General features: G+C 38.0%; 3 protein-coding genes across 6 annotated transcripts; 1 reads left to right on the forward strand and 2 right to left on the reverse strand.

Moving 5' to 3' along the window:
• The first annotated feature begins 403 nt into the window (after positions 1-403).
• On the forward strand, positions 404-2,600 carry LOC113718815 (pentatricopeptide repeat-containing protein At1g02370, mitochondrial). Of its 3 annotated transcripts, none has more exons than XM_027243734.2 (2): positions 404-804; positions 1,230-2,600. In XM_027243734.2, exons 1-2 carry the CDS (start codon positions 532-534, stop codon positions 2,463-2,465), a joined length of 1,509 nt encoding a protein of 502 aa, XP_027099535.1. In that variant the 5' UTR covers positions 404-531; the 3' UTR covers positions 2,466-2,600. The 3 variants fall into 3 exon arrangements, with proteins under 3 accessions (XP_027099535.1, XP_027099541.1, XP_071921960.1); XM_027243740.2 differs by having other exon boundaries at positions 668-804; positions 1,182-2,600; XM_072065859.1 differs by having other exon boundaries at positions 675-804; positions 1,214-2,600.
• A 389-nt stretch (positions 2,601-2,989) lies between these two features.
• On the reverse strand, positions 2,990-7,023 carry LOC113718849 (peptidyl-prolyl cis-trans isomerase CYP21-4). 2 transcript variants are annotated; one of them, XM_027243783.2, is made up of 8 exons: positions 6,677-7,023; positions 6,257-6,430; positions 6,105-6,144; positions 5,915-5,965; positions 5,524-5,609; positions 3,961-4,098; positions 3,710-3,860; positions 2,990-3,408 (listed from the first exon to the last, which is right to left on the reverse strand). In XM_027243783.2, the coding sequence occupies exons 2-8, from the start codon at positions 6,406-6,408 to the stop codon at positions 3,322-3,324; spliced, it is 705 nt and encodes a 234-aa protein (XP_027099584.1). In that variant the 5' UTR covers positions 6,409-6,430; positions 6,677-7,023; the 3' UTR covers positions 2,990-3,321. The 2 variants fall into 2 exon arrangements, with proteins under 2 accessions (XP_027099584.1, XP_027099576.1); XM_027243775.2 differs by having other exon boundaries at positions 6,257-6,490; positions 6,677-7,022.
• Positions 7,024-10,786: 3,763 nt separating this feature from the next.
• Positions 10,787-13,432, reverse strand: LOC113690124 (receptor-like protein kinase ANXUR1). The gene has a single exon (XM_027207952.1). The coding sequence runs from the start codon at positions 13,430-13,432 to the stop codon at positions 10,787-10,789; it is 2,646 nt and encodes an 881-aa protein (XP_027063753.1).
• Positions 13,433-14,840: the final 1,408 nt, after the last annotated feature.

Here is a 14,840-nt window from a genome sequence, read left to right on the forward strand (position 1 = left end):
TTAAGTATGCAACAGTCCCTACCCAAAACCTTACGATGACACAGAAATGAAAATGGACACTAAGCGTGTCTTCTCCCCCCCGCCCGAACCCATTGTTGGTCAAATGTGATATTTGGAGGAGTAGATTAGTCATACCATCCATCGTTTGGAATTTATAAGAGAGAGAGAGAGAGAGATGTTAAGTGTACATATAATCAAACCATCCTTTTTTTTTTTAGAGAGATGTTAAGTGTACATATAATCAAACCTGATGGGAGCAATGTGAGACAGTTATACAAACACTGGGGAAGGATGGTGAAGTCATCCCTAAGAATTACTCCTAAAATGTGAGGACTAGCTCGCAATTCTCCATCTAATTTTTTTTTTATAAAAAAAAAAACTCAAATTGCTAAAACCCTATCGAAAGCCCTTTGTACCGTGGCGGTACCAGTTAATGGAGTAGTGCTGTATAAAACATTCTGCCACAACCGGGGGCTGCCAAAATTGCCGGGGAAGGACGAAAGAAAAAGGCCAAAACAAAAAAAAAAAAAGATGATAAAGAATGCGGGTTTGGGTCAAAGGAAATGTGCCGGAATAGCGGCAGAGGCGCTGACTAGAGGCGTCAGGACGGCGGTGAACGTGGAGAAGGAGACGATAAATGAGAGGAACCTTTACAAAAGGTTGTCGGCATTGGGAGCGAAGAAAGGGTTGGTGGGAGCGACGATAAATGAGTACCTGAGAGAGGGGGGAGTGCCCCACAAACAGGAGCTCATGAGATGCATCAAGGAACTCCGTCGTTTTGGAAGACACCACCAAGCCCTTGAGGTAACACTTCTATTATATGTATGCATATCCTAATAATATATCTGTGGACATCAGTACCATGTCTTTGGCCATCATCGTTTCTCAGATTTTTTTTTTTTTTTTCTGTTAAAGGGTTTAATGGTCCAGAGTTTGATAACTTCCCATGGTCCTATCCCTCCCCTTCAAAACTTGACCACTATTAATAATAGATATATGTATGGGTATGATAAAATGGACAGTTGTTGTGCTGCGGCTGCCCTGCCCTTTGAGGATTAGGATCAAGTTCAAGTTTTTTATGGATTAAAGGTGTGCTTTTTAGTTTTCTGTTTAGCAAGCAGGTTTTTGTGTTTGAGAGGCACGAACCAATGACCAATTTTGTTTTTGTTGGGATATGCCAGTGCTAGTACAGAGACCCAACTAATACTAGTAGGTAAATTGATTGACAGACAATGGAATGGATGGACACAAGGAACGTGAACCTTTCACACCGCGACCATGCCACCCGCTTGGATCTTATATGTAAAACCCAGGGAATAGATGCCGCCGAAGACTACTTCAATGGCCTTCCACCTTCTGCTAAGAACCAATTCACTTATGGAGCTCTCTTGAACTGCTATTGTGTTGAAAAGATGAAAGACAAGGCATTGGATCTCTTTGACAAGATGCATCAGATGCAAATTGCTCCCTCCTCACTGGCTTTCAACAACCTTATGTCCTTGTATATGAGATTAGGACAGCCCGAGAAGGTGCCACCCCTGGTAGACGAAATGAAGAAAAGGAAGATACCTCTCTCCACCTTTACTTACAATATTTTCATGCATAGTTATTCGTGCTTAGATGATATTGAGGGAGTGGAAAGAGTTTTTGAGGAGATTATGCAGGAGGCTGGGAAAAGGTATGATTGGACTACTTTTAGTAATTTGGCTGTTGCCTATGTCAATGCCGGACTAAATGAAAAAGCTGTGCTCGCTTTAAAAAAGGTAGAGCAAGAAATGGGACCTCGCAACCGTGAGGCATTTCATTATCTGCTAAGCTTGTATGCCAGAACTGCTAATATTGGTGAGGTCCATCGCATTTGGAAGTCCTTGAGATCAAGTCTGCCTACAGTTACAAATCTGAGCTATCTTACCATGCTTCAGGCTCTGAATAAACTGAACGACATCCACGGACTGAAGAATTGCTTCCGGGAATGGGAATCAACATGCTCTAGTTATGACATTAGGTTGGCTAACCTTGCTATCGGTGCCTATCTCCGACATGATATGGCAGAGGATGCTGAATCCGTGTTCCATTCTGCGCTAAAGAGGTCGAGTGGACCTTTCTTTATTGCCCGGGAAATGCTAATGATGTACTATTTGAAAAACCGCAGTATCAGGCTGGCACTGCAGTGCATGGAAGCTGCTATTTCTGAGCTCGATGGCTCTGAATGGCAGCCAAAATCTGATAGCATATGTAAATTTCTCACTGTTTGTGAAGAAGAAAAAGATGTTGATAGTGCCGAGGAATTCTGCAAATACTTAAAGAAGGTAAATTGTCTAAATCACAGAGTCTACAAGTCATTGCTTCAGACTTATGTTGCTGCTGCAAAAACAGCACCCTATATGCGCACAAGAATTGAGGGAGATGGAATTGAAATATGCTCCGAACTGGAAAACCTGCTACAAAATGTTTCTCCTGAATAGTTTAAGTTCTCCTGAATCAACTTTTCAATATTTCTTTTGTAAAGATCCCGTTGGTTATCAAGTGGCTTGGCACGATGGGAAGATGTTACGTGCTTCTTTTAGAAGCCAGATTCATATTAGTCTTGGTTTTTGTTATCCTTTGCCTTCACGCATAAGGTCAATTCCGACAGGAGGATCAAAAGGTTTGAAATGCAGAGATAATCATTCGAGAGTTTGGAAACATTTCAAGCAATTTTTTTTTCAAACGATCTGCTGGAGTTGGGCTGATAAAGTTTCTTTCAAGTATAACTTCTACCAAATTTCGTCAGTTAGCCCTTCTTTTTTATCTCATTCACCAGTTGTCCGATCGCAGGCCATGCACATACGAGACCAAGAGAAAGTTTTACTCCAACAAGGATATCCCGTTACCGCCACATAAAAGCAAGCCAATTCAAAAGGTTCAATACCTGTTAAACGTTAATAATTTCTACCCAAAGCTGTTGGGAGGCTAATCTCCGAGAAAAAGGAGCCTGGGAGTTTTGCAATGCCACACAACAAATATACCACTGCAGTATTAATAATAAATACTATCACCCTGTTCTGCCATCAAAATTTTGAACCTGAAGCAAATCCAGCTGCATCAATACAACGGAAAAAGGAAGGAGGGGGAGGAAGGAACTAACACATAATTCTATCCCATTTGAAATTACAAGAAATGACAGCTGCGTCATGTTAATCAACAAAGGCTGTACGCTTCCAATGACTATCATTTCGATATGTAGTCGTGTCAGATGTGAAATGCAATTCCAGCTACAGGCTTTGTCCAACACTGTAAATATGCGCACTGTAGGATGAGAGATTTTAGCAGACTTGACCTTCAACTATTTTGTTTCAGAGTCACTTCAGTTATCTCTATCCTGGTTTTGGGTCGATAGAGCTCATCTGTATCCACCTCTTCAATTTCCTGTTCAAATATGGGAACAATGCACACAGATCAATTGATATTACCAAAAGAAACAACACACTAGATGAAACTCTCTTGGAGGGTGTTCCAACACCACAACCCTCCCACCCCCACCCCCCCAAATGTTCCCCCCACATCCCCACACGCAAAAGGAAAAAAAATCCCTACTCTTCCTTGAATTAAATGATCCTAGTTGTCCAGGAACCCCAAAGTCTTAACACTTTAAATTATCTGAATGAATGTCTAGGAAAAAACCAAAGAATGTCACAAGGAGATGCAAAAAATGGACAGCTATCGTCACCTGAACAATATCTTCCCCTTTGATAACACGTCCAAATATATTAATCTTCTGATTTAGATCTGGGATCGGAGCAGTAGTAATGATAAGATCAAATCCTCCACCATCATGTCTTGTCTTAGAAGTTCCAAGCATAAAAGCTTCATGCTTTAGACTGGCAAGAAAATCTTCTTCAGTGGCCGTGTATTCAGAAGATTCATATGTTGTTGCATCTGGAAGCAGTTATGTAAAAGCAAATGACAAGCAGAACCAACCTTGTGTCAAGTTGACTGTAATGTTTTCCTCTCGCAGTCCAATCTTCTGTAGCACCAGACCTTTCGACATCACCTCCTTGAATAACAAAGTTCTTTATTACACGATTAAACTGCATCCCCTTAAAGTGCCCCTTCTTACTGAAAGTAAAACAATTCAAAGAAAGCTAATTCAGGAGGGGATGGGCATTTATCAATCCTCACCTAAACTTTGTGCGCGAACAAGGACACTACGAATTTCAGTGACAAGACTCTTTAAGATTACAAGTAACACAGTAGATTTGACAGCAAAGAACGCGTCTACTAAATTTCATCATTTTTGCAATTAATATACCTGCCAACAAGATCGAATGGCGAATTTGACGGTCAATTTAGATAGTGAAAAGTAATTCATCTACCTCTTTCCAACTAGGTCTTGAGCAGTCAGTCAGAATCGACCAGTTCAGAACTGAGAATTTCCTCCCTTTACTGGACTTCTACTTTCTTCCATTAATGGAAGACCACATCCCAATGTTTTCAATCACAATTTAGCTAGAGAAAATTCTGTCCACTAATGTCACACAAATCTCCTTTTGTTGGGTCAAGACTGCTTAGCTGGTGATGGATGTAAACCCACTAGAAGAGCACATCCAAACTGGAATACAAACTCTCTATCCCAGAGACATAATTATGCTAGTTGGTTTTAAGCAATTTTATAGTATCTTATCAAAGATCAACAGAAATTAGATTGTTTTGATGACCTTAATTATCGGTAATGTGCAAAGGATTAGTAAAGAGATAAATATCTGCAATGACAGATATATCGCACAGTTGTGATCTTGTACTCTGATAATTTATCTAAAGGATAAAACTCCATGAAGGATCGCAATTGTTGAGAGTTCAAAGGACAAATCTCTTTGCTTCAAAACAGAAGTCCTATGCTCTGTGAACAAAAACTAAGGCAAAGCTTTAAATAGATAAAAATTTAGAGAAAAAGAGGCTCCTATATGAGATCATCATGTTGATTAAAGCAACCTTTGGGTAAGATTCCTAGTAGTTCTCCTCCTTCTTCTCTTGTTTTTTCAGTTGGTTTATATTAAGGGGTGCTATTCATAGTGCCAAAACAGCTCCCAATCTTTAGCATTCTGCTGCTAACTGTGGGAAATTTACCCTAAAGTTGTCCTACATCAAGAAACCTAGTAGTAAGGTCCCTTGAATCCATCAGCATAAGTTCCATTGAAAGTAATCTCCTCAATATGGGTTCGAACAAGCCAAACAAAACTTTTCATAGTGGTTGTGTGGGATAGTTGAATGTTCAGAGAAGTATTAGGCATTTGATATAAGCAAAGTCTTTCTTTGAAAATCTCATCATGGCTTTCCCAATGAGCAGCCAGCATATAAGCAAAGTCTTTCTCTGAAAATCTCATCTGTGTTTTTGTAGCATATCTATGTAAGAAATTATTGAATACTAGTGCAATGTAGTAGTAAACTAGAAAGTGCTGCCATAAAACAATCAGCTGTCCAACACATTTCTTGGACATATAAAAGGCAGCCAGAAACTATTGGGAGTCAGAATTGATTACATACCATGATTCGATAAATTCATCAACAACTTCAGGAGAACCTTCCTTGAAAAGTTCCACACTCAGTGAGCCTTTTGTAGTTTGTATGACCTGTTGAGATAAACTAGGTCATGAGTTCTCAGGAAAAAGATCCATTAACAAAGAGCAAAGACAGAAAGACGTGCCAAAACTGACTTAATTTCATTGAAGAAAAAGGAAAAAATGATCATTCCTGTAATTTACTGGTTTTGATGGAGTCAATTAGAATACTTGATAATATAAGTAAATGCTCGACCCACAGCTTAAAAACGAAGTTTTGCTGCCGGTAATTGAAAAAATTAGAAAGGATATACTTAAAAAGAAAAAGAGGAAAAGAGCCAACGGCCTCATTCAACGAGCTTGATAAAGAAATGTACCGCATATCTAGGAATAGCAGATTTTTTTGGATCAGCTAAAACACTATGACCCTGCAGTACATAGATCAATATAGCAGTCATTAACAGCTTAGATGCAATGCAGATAAGAAAACAGTTGGAGTAAAAACAAAGAAGTTGACATGCTAAGAGTATCACGGCCAAAATGGTAGAGTTAGATATGAAACGCTACCTCCTCAACTGATACGGTATCTTGCAAATGAACCAGTGATCTAGAGAAACAGAGAAAACCAGAACGTCATGGGAACTGAATGAAGAAGAATATGCGAGTATATGTAAGGAAGATATCCAAGTAGACGTAAGTTTAGCGGAAGAATAGATTACCTGCGAGACCAATGTCTGTAGGTGGCAAAAAGGAAAAAGAGCATGACAAAAAGAAGGAGCGCGTAGAGGAGAATGGTAGGGACACTGACCCTGCTCGGGCCCTTCTTCTTTTTGGTTTGCTGGAGGAGAGCTTGAGGCTTGATCCTCGCCATTGACCTTTCGGAATTCCCAGCCCTGACAGAAAGGCGATCAGAGAGTAGCGTTTTGGAATCGGAAGAGCAGTGCTCTCAATTTCTGTTACCAAAACCAAAGGTTTCGAAGCCGACGAAATAAGAAAACATGAACACGTAGGGCAGCAGGAGAAGAGGAGATGAAATTAAGTGAATCAGTTAGTCAATCGTATAGATAAAGAAAAAGAACATGGCTTAGAGTACAGTGGAGCAGAGCGCCCAAAAACCTAATTGCAAGAAGGAATATTACCTGAAGTTGAATTGAATCTGGATTGTGGAGGCGCTGGTTATCGTCGACGGAGGGAGCGAGTGATGGTGATGAAGAGATGAGATGGGCTTTAGCCTTCAGGTGGTGGTTAACTAATAATAAGATTGATTTTTAGAGATCTTCAGGGATTTTGATTTGGGTGGAAAAGGGTCGTTGGAGGGATGGACTCGGTTTATTATCGATCTTTCTCGTTTGCTCGGTTTTTCTTCAAAATTCTGCGGTTGGGATTGGGTTCCGTCCAAGAACTTTCCTTTGAAAACCCAGCCTGCCGCCCACGTCAGCACCGCCTACGCATATGCTCACATCAAATTAGGACTAAACGAGTCGAGTTGAGTCTAATTCTGACAAAGGAATCCCGACTCAATTTTATGGTGCTCGAAATCGGCGGATTTTCAATATAAAACTCCAGTTTGAATTCAGACTTGAATTCGAGTTTAGTCCAACTTGAATTCAAATCTATTCGTACTTAAAAAAATAAAAAATTTTTTTTTATTTTTTTAAAAAAATAAAATATTCATTTTTAATGAATAATAAAAATATTATGAATATATATGTAAATCACTATTTAAATACAAATATATAATAAATTTCTTTAAATATATAATAAAGCTCGCGAACCAAGTTAAATTTCTTTATGTTCGACTTGGTCAGCTCGAGTTCAACTCAAACTTGATGTTGATTAAAAATCGAGTCGAGTTTTAACTGAATCAGCTCGCTCACAACTTGGTTCGTTTGCAACTTATCACTCACTTACCTTTGCCATTGCTTGAACTAAAAGGGGAGGAAAGGAAAGACACCACCGCTTTGTTTGTTTGACGGGAATATTATGTAAGAGAGCGTGTCGTGAAAAAAGTGACGTGAAGTGAGTTCAAGAAAAATGAAATTAACTTTCCCACACATGCTTAATGAGAAAATGATGCAAGAATATAGAAATTGTTGTATTTGTTTAGTCGGAAAGTCATGAAAAAATTGGCTAATGTACTCTTTAATATAAAATATTTTATATTTAACTTTTTCTTTTTGTATTACATATATGTGTATAAATTATTTCACAAATATATAAACACAAAAAAGAAGCATAAAATGTAAAAGAAACAAATATTAATGTCATATAAATTCAACAAATTATTAATTCATTAATTGTTAAAACTATGCATAAGATTTCTAATTACAGCCAATTTTATGAATTGTAAATTCTAAGATGTTCTAATTTATAGAAGTTTAGCATGAAGGAAATAGTTTAGAAAGAAACAAATTCTAAAAGAAATCTAACTAGTTGAAACTTTTCCCGTAACTTATTTTTGTATAAATTTTTACAGGAAAAAGTTTTACAAAAATGAATAGTTACGAGGAAATTTTATAAGATAGGTCTTGTAAGTTTTGTGACAAACAAAGTTCAAAACTTATAGGAAAGTTATTTTCCTTCACTTTCCTTCCCTTTTGCTAGCAAACGAATACTATCTTTTTTTTCCAGAAATGTTAGGGGATTAGTAAACGAATCCTATCCAATAGAACAAAAATTATAAGAAAGTTATTTTTCTTCATTTTTCTTCTCTTTTCCTAGCAAACAAATCTATCTAATGGAACAAAAAAAGAACGCGAGTAAAGCTCTGTTTGATAATTCAATTTTACACTTAAAACTTAATGAATTATAATATTAATATATTAAAATGCATTTAAAGATAAAAAAAATAGACCATCTGAATTAATTAAGTGATGCTGAATTTTCTAGGCAAAATCAGATTCAAAAAATAAGTGATAAACTATTCACTTATTACTTAACATGATATACATTCAAGTATGTCAAGTTTAGTATTTAACAATTTAATAATTTAATGGATTCATATTTCATATTTCAGATTTTTATTTTTAAATTTTAATTTTCAAACTTCTTTTTTACCAAATTGCATCATAAGACAACATATCTGTTCTAAGGGAATAGGAGAGAAAGTATATGAAAGAAAATAAAATGAAAAGATAAGAATTTTTATGTTCGAATTAATTTTTGAGAAAGGAAACAAAGGGATAGGGAGGGAAAGAGAGTGATAAAATTTAACTATTTGTTGTCAACTTGTTTTTTGTCTAAAAGTAGGTAAAGTGGAGGAAAAATAGCAAGATTAATAAAAATTTTAATTTTTCCTAAAAAACCTAATATATGTTTGTAAATTAAACTTTTAAATTATGGACAAAAACATAATTAAAGATTGATGGTTTCCTTTCATTTATTTCCATAATCCAAACAAGATGGATGAACTTTGGTTTTTTCTACGCTCATTTCTTTTCTTCTCTACTAGAGTTCTTCCATTTCTTTTACATCCCTTTCTTTCAATCTAAACGGTGCCTAAAAACCCATTCAATAAAACTAAAGTTTGAAATATGAATTCTCAAGATTAAGTGTCAAAAAGTATTAAGCTGATGAATCATTTAAATTATATATGTTTGATTTTTTTTTCTACAATTGGCGGTAAAAAAACACACACACACCCTCTAATTAGAACGACGCATAAGGTATCGGTAAAATCAGCCCGAAAGCAATCTAAGGAGGACTCACAAAGAGACCGGATCCAGCCAATTGATGACAGAACCATTCCCCTATAGACCTTAAACTCAGAGTAACTAACACACGATCTTCCTCCGATGCGGTGGAATATATGTTTGATTACTAACGTTGTATATTGGAGTGCTTGCCCAATTGATTGTAGCACTTGCATGTGACGACATTTTCTTGACTTTTCCTGGGTCTGCGTACATATTGACTTTTCCTTTGGATACATAGAAGTGAAAGAAGAAAAGGCCCAACGGCACAAGCATCCTCACCATTCCTTGGGTCTGCATTCTTTAGGCGGAATTTCGGTGAGCAGAATGATACTAACATATATATATATAAGAACAAAACAAACCAAGGCGAAAGCGAATGATATTCTGGTGATAGGATCTTCTTCATGCTCTAGATTTTGTTACTCCTCTCGTTCCGTGATTACTTCATCCCTTTTCACAAGATTCTTAGTTTTTTTTTTTTTTTGTCTTTGAGCAAATTCGTGCAGTTGGATACAAAAAGTAGTATAGTGAGTAGAATATAAACAATATCTCAAGTTCCTTAAGTATTTAAGCTCCACTCGAAAAACTCGAAACAAACCAAGAAAAACTTTAATATGAATAAACCAAACTGATCATAATTTTATAATTTCAAAATAAGTTAAAACAATTTACGGTTTTAAACTACGAGCCTGTCATTTCGTTTGTTTTTTCAGGTACCGCTAAAAAGAAATTATTTAGCCTAGGTAAAATTAAACTAAATACCAATAATGTTCTATAAAATTGGCTTACGTCCATTGTGTTATTTGTACTTTTCACAGAAATATCTCATTTTGAACGTGTAACTTTTGGCGTGTTCACCGGGGATAAAAAGCAAGACTAGTATTGCAAATGATCGGGCAGAAATATATTATTGGCTGCTTTGGGATCGAAGGATTTAAAATCCTTTCAAACCCCTTTAGTTGTTTAAATTAGTCAAGAGATATTTGAGTTTATAAATCCCCAATTATTGCTGTACTTAAAAGTGTATTTTGATAATTGATTAATTATAAATTCAAATGTCTTTTAAGTAATTCAAACGACTAAAGCGATTCGAGTGAATTTCAAATCATTCATCAAATCCGCCAATCCAATCCAAACGAATAGTTACCCGGAGGAGGGAGTATCATAAACAAATTAAACAGCTAGTGAAAAGTTCAATATATAGCACACATGTATTAATGGGTCCTTGGTTCTTCTTCGTGTTATGAGATGCTATACATTCCTATAGTATATATCGTACACTGCATTCAAGTATCTCACCTGCTGCTGCTGCTCTCAGGCAGGTTCAGAGCTAGAATCTCGTGCTTCGCAATTAGAGGTGAAAAGGGGTGGGAGAGCATACAAAATAAAGACATAAAGTGATTAATTACATTACATGCAATAGAAAATACAAGAATGGTGATATATGGTAGTAACTGCATCTACTGTATTTGTTGCTTATAAATGCTAATATTGTTGGTAGATTTCTCACGCAGTGATTCATCACAAAGCATGGAAGTGGGGAAAATCTCTCTCTCACCGACCTTTGGGATTGACGATCTGGGAAAATATGTCATCAGCGTTGTTATCATCCGATGACTTCTCTGTCATGTCAACGTCGCTTCCAAGGCTTAAAGTGCTTCGATGCATGGCCAAGAAGTCGTTATGATCAATGACTTGATTGCTTTCAGAATCCAAGCTTTGTATTGTTCCTGAAGTAGTTGACGATTTGATACAACCATCGGGGTTCTCTTGCAACTGAAGCGCATACTCCAGATTCCACAACACATCACCCATGGAGGGACGATCAACTCCGTGGTCCGCCAAACACTTTCCGGCCGTCTCTGCAAACTTCTTCAAGCATTCAGCGGAGATCTCTCCTTTGATCTGAGGGTCGACGATATCTTCCAGGGTTCCTTTCCTGTGGCAATGCATAGCCCAGTCGGCTAGACTCACTTGTTCCTTCGGAAGGCTCGGATTCAGGGCTGGTCTTGCACATAATGCTTCGAACAGAACCACCCCAAACGAATACACATCAGACTTCTCCGTCAACTGTTGCCTCCTGAAGTATTCTGGATCTAGGTAACCAAAGCTACCCTTCACCACCGTGCTGACATGGCCTTGGTTCATGTTAGGTCCCGTTTTTGACAGCCCAAAGTCTGAAACCTTGGCAACCCACTTATCGTCCAAAAGTATGTTTGTGGTCTTGACGTCTCTATGTATGATGGTGTATTTTGCACCTGTGTGTAGGTAATGAAGCCCTCTGGCCGCACCAATGCAAATTTCTAATCTCTGCTTCCAGGACACTACTGTTTTGCTGCCCTTGTAAAGATGCTCCCTCATTGTTCCTAGGCCCATGTAATCATAAACCAACACCATCTCATTATTTTCTTCACAGAATCCAATCAAAGACACTAAGTGCCTGTGTCTGAGCTTTGAAAGCATCTCAATCTCAGTTTGGAATTCATTAACTCCTTGTTCCGAAGAAGGGTTCGATCTTTTGATTGCCACTTTTGTATCGTTGTCGATGACTCCCTTGTAGACCTTCCCGAAGCCTCCAACCCCAATCACATTGGATTCATCGAAGTTCTTGGTGGCTTGTTTGATCTCTGCAAGAGAGAAGTAACGACAGTTACACGCAGCATCTGAGGAAATAGTAGTGCTTCCGTGACTCCGTCCCGATTTGCTCCCAGAAGAATGAGAATTCCCGTATATTGGTAGCCAACTAGTTACACCTACGTCCGTTCCGACAAATCTCTTCTTTCTGCTGTGAGCAAGAAAAACGATTGCAGCCGCTACGCCGAATGCTGCAGCTCCTCCAGCGGCCCCACCGATGAGTGCAGTGGAGTATGACTTCTTCGGCCCAGCAAACGGCCTTGGTGCTTGATCAGATTCAATCTGCTTTCTCATCAAATCTGAGACGGTAGGGTTCGGGCCTGCCAAGTTTGATTTTGCATCACTGAGCTTGAAAATCTCTAAGCCATTGAGAAGAGCATCAATATACTCTGATCCTGTTGAAGTAAGCGGGTGAAGTGCCACCCAAAGCTCATCATTCCCTTGTTTGCCATCAACATATATCACATAATCTCTTTTCATTGGAGTAGCTTTTTCTTTCGTCCAACCAAAAATATCTGCTTCCTCCTCTGCGGTTTTGTTGTTCAGAAGCACTGTAAAGATTCTCTGGTTAACCTTATCGAACTCCCAATCGCACCAATGGAATCTCACCAGATATGAGAAATTAGACTCAACCTGAAATACCCATGTAAGGTTGAATCCTTTATTGACATTGGGATCAGGCCCCATGGATCTTGCAGTACCATACACATCCAACGGCGCTATATACGGCGGCAAGTTTTTGTACTCAATTGTAACATTGGCCTCCAATGCAACACCAAGTCCACCACCGTAAACGTAAGGAGTGTCGTCATACCAACTTCGCATTAGACCGGCTGAATCATTTTTGGCGGAGACAAATTGTCCGCCGACGTTAATTCTGAACATGGTTTGCATGCTGGATGTGCTTATGGGCACGGTGTTATCGGTTGATCCAAAATCGGTACTATCATCTTGGAGGCCACCCCCTACCAACGTGGGATCTTTATCGAATACCTGCGGCGGCGAAATCACTTCAATTCCATTGACAAAAGCAAATGATTTATCTGAAGGCTTGAATGTGACGTTGAGAGTGGGCAAATTTGAGGGAGCCAAGAAGTACTCTCGAATAAGATAGCCTTGTGAAAGAGCTTCAGCCGTGATAAACGCGCTAAAATTACTTAACAATTGGATTCCTCCTGCGCTGACTGAGAAATACGAGTCGGAGATGTTGAAATTTGGATAGGAAGCTGGGTAGAAATGGAGTCTGAGCAAAACGCGATCGGTAGCATTTGCAACTGGAAACTGGTATATTGCTTCTGACGTGAAGATCCTAGCGGTCATGTAAGGGACATCGGAAGGAAGCGAAGGGTCTTGGTTATCTGCCTTGGTTGCGATGGATTTATCATTGTTGTTCACGAGGTATTTTGCATCTGCTTCCCATTTTCGACCATCTGCATCGGTGCCGCCATCAGAAGAGCCACAATCGAGAACCAGTGCGTTCGGGCCTTTGCCTTGTGCATCTAAAGAACGGAAAAGAAGACAAGTGCATGCCAATACTAATCCCAATACATGAATTTTGGTTTGCATGATGATGGCAATACAAATCAAAATGGCGTACAGGAAAACAAAGCACTCGAAGCCCAAAAAAAAAAAAAGAAAAAGGGTTTCCTGTACGCCTAATTAAACAAACAATATTTCTTTTTACGTTCTTCTGATCAAGTATGCACAAATATGGTCCTTAGATCAGACCATTTCTGATCGCCCATGAGGGGTTCAAAACTCTCTACAAGACGAGTTCCAATTATCCAGAGAGATGAACCAAGGAACAAAACATAGTACTGTAATTTTACAAGTAGATATATATTTTTTCTCTCTCTTAATTCTTTTTGTGTACTCACCAACTAGCAAAACGAGAAGAAGTTAGGAATCAGTGGGCGAGAGTTAAAATCGAACCCCATACTTTGATTGGTTAAGACAAGTACTACAAATCTTGGTTAAATTGAAAAAAAAAAAAAAACGGTTTGACTAGAATCGTCCGAGTCTTTGGTAGGAGTTTACTTATTAACTGCCGAATGGAGTGGTACGTTACCGCTGCATTACATCTTTCACGTAAAAAGGAATAGAAAGCACATATAACTAACTATTCCTACTAGGGATGCATTCCGCGAGCGGCTCAAGTTAGAGTTGAATCAATATCGAGTTCGAACCGAGCATTAATATATACGAATCAAATTCGAACAGTTATTTGTTAGGTTTGATTGCTCAATGAGCTGCTCAAGTTGATGTGAAATTACAAAAATGTTCTTACATTGATTAAAATCAAGCTTACTTCAAGCTGCTTTCGAACTAAAATGTCGAGCAAAACTCAAACTGCTCGCGAGCTAAAAATCGAGCCAAGCTCATGAGTCAGAAATGAGTCTGAGTTCGAACTTTCCATTTTCTAAATCGAGTCAAGCTCGAGTTTCATTTTTTGGGCTCAACGACCTCGAACTCATACATTAACAAATCCAACTCGGTTCGATAAGTTCAAAATTTGATTCGACTCGTTTGCAATCCTAATTCCTACTTTACGTTGTTTAATCGAATAAAGAAGAATTAGTATTGCGTATAATGGCTTCAACAAAATAGAAGAGTGTTCCTTTCTTTTTTTTTTTTTGGGAAAAAGGGGTGTCATTAACAAATTAACAAGTACGAGGGTGTCGAACAAAAAACATACATGGTAAACAAAAACCTCTATAAATTAATAACATTGAAACCGTACAAATTCTATTAATTTAAAGAAGTATCAATTAATTGATAAAATAGTTTATTAATTTGTCGAGTGTATTTATGATTCAAAGAAACACTCATTTCATAGAATAAAGTTTTGACTTATTTTACAAAAAATATGAATTTCCTTATACTATATAAGAAGTATAAGAATGAGTTTAGAGAAAAGATGTTCTTTGGATTTCAACCGTAAGGGTAAGGCTATTTTGGAAATGTAAAAGTATTT

This window comes from Coffea arabica, chromosome 1e (assembly GCF_036785885.1).
Source record: "Coffea arabica cultivar ET-39 chromosome 1e, Coffea Arabica ET-39 HiFi, whole genome shotgun sequence".
Lineage (NCBI taxonomy): Eukaryota > Viridiplantae > Streptophyta > Magnoliopsida > Gentianales > Rubiaceae > Coffea > Coffea arabica.

What these genes read in the sequence shown, in the direction of transcription:
- LOC113718815 (XM_027243734.2), top strand. Translation starts at nt 532, where the DNA reads ATGATAAAGAATGCGGGTTTGGGTCAAAGGAAATGTGCCGGAATAGCG. An exon ending in GACACCACCAAGCCCTTGAG is followed by an intron (nt 805 to 1,229) that starts GTAACACTTCTA and finishes ATTGATTGACAG; the next exon opens with ACAATGGAATGGATGGACAC.
- LOC113718849 (XM_027243783.2), bottom strand. Translation starts at nt 6,408, where the DNA reads ATGGCGAGGATCAAGCCTCAAGCTCTCCTCCAGCAAACCAAAAAGAAG. An exon ending in GATGAATTTATCGAATCATG is followed by an intron (nt 4,099 to 5,523) that starts GTATGTAATCAA and finishes TTTTACTTTCAG; the next exon opens with TAAGAAGGGGCACTTTAAGG. An exon ending in AAGGGGAAGATATTGTTCAG is followed by an intron (nt 3,409 to 3,709) that starts GTGACGATAGCT and finishes ATATTTGAACAG; the next exon opens with GAAATTGAAGAGGTGGATAC.
- LOC113690124 (XM_027207952.1), bottom strand. Translation starts at nt 13,432, where the DNA reads ATGCAAACCAAAATTCATGTATTGGGATTAGTATTGGCATGCACTTGT.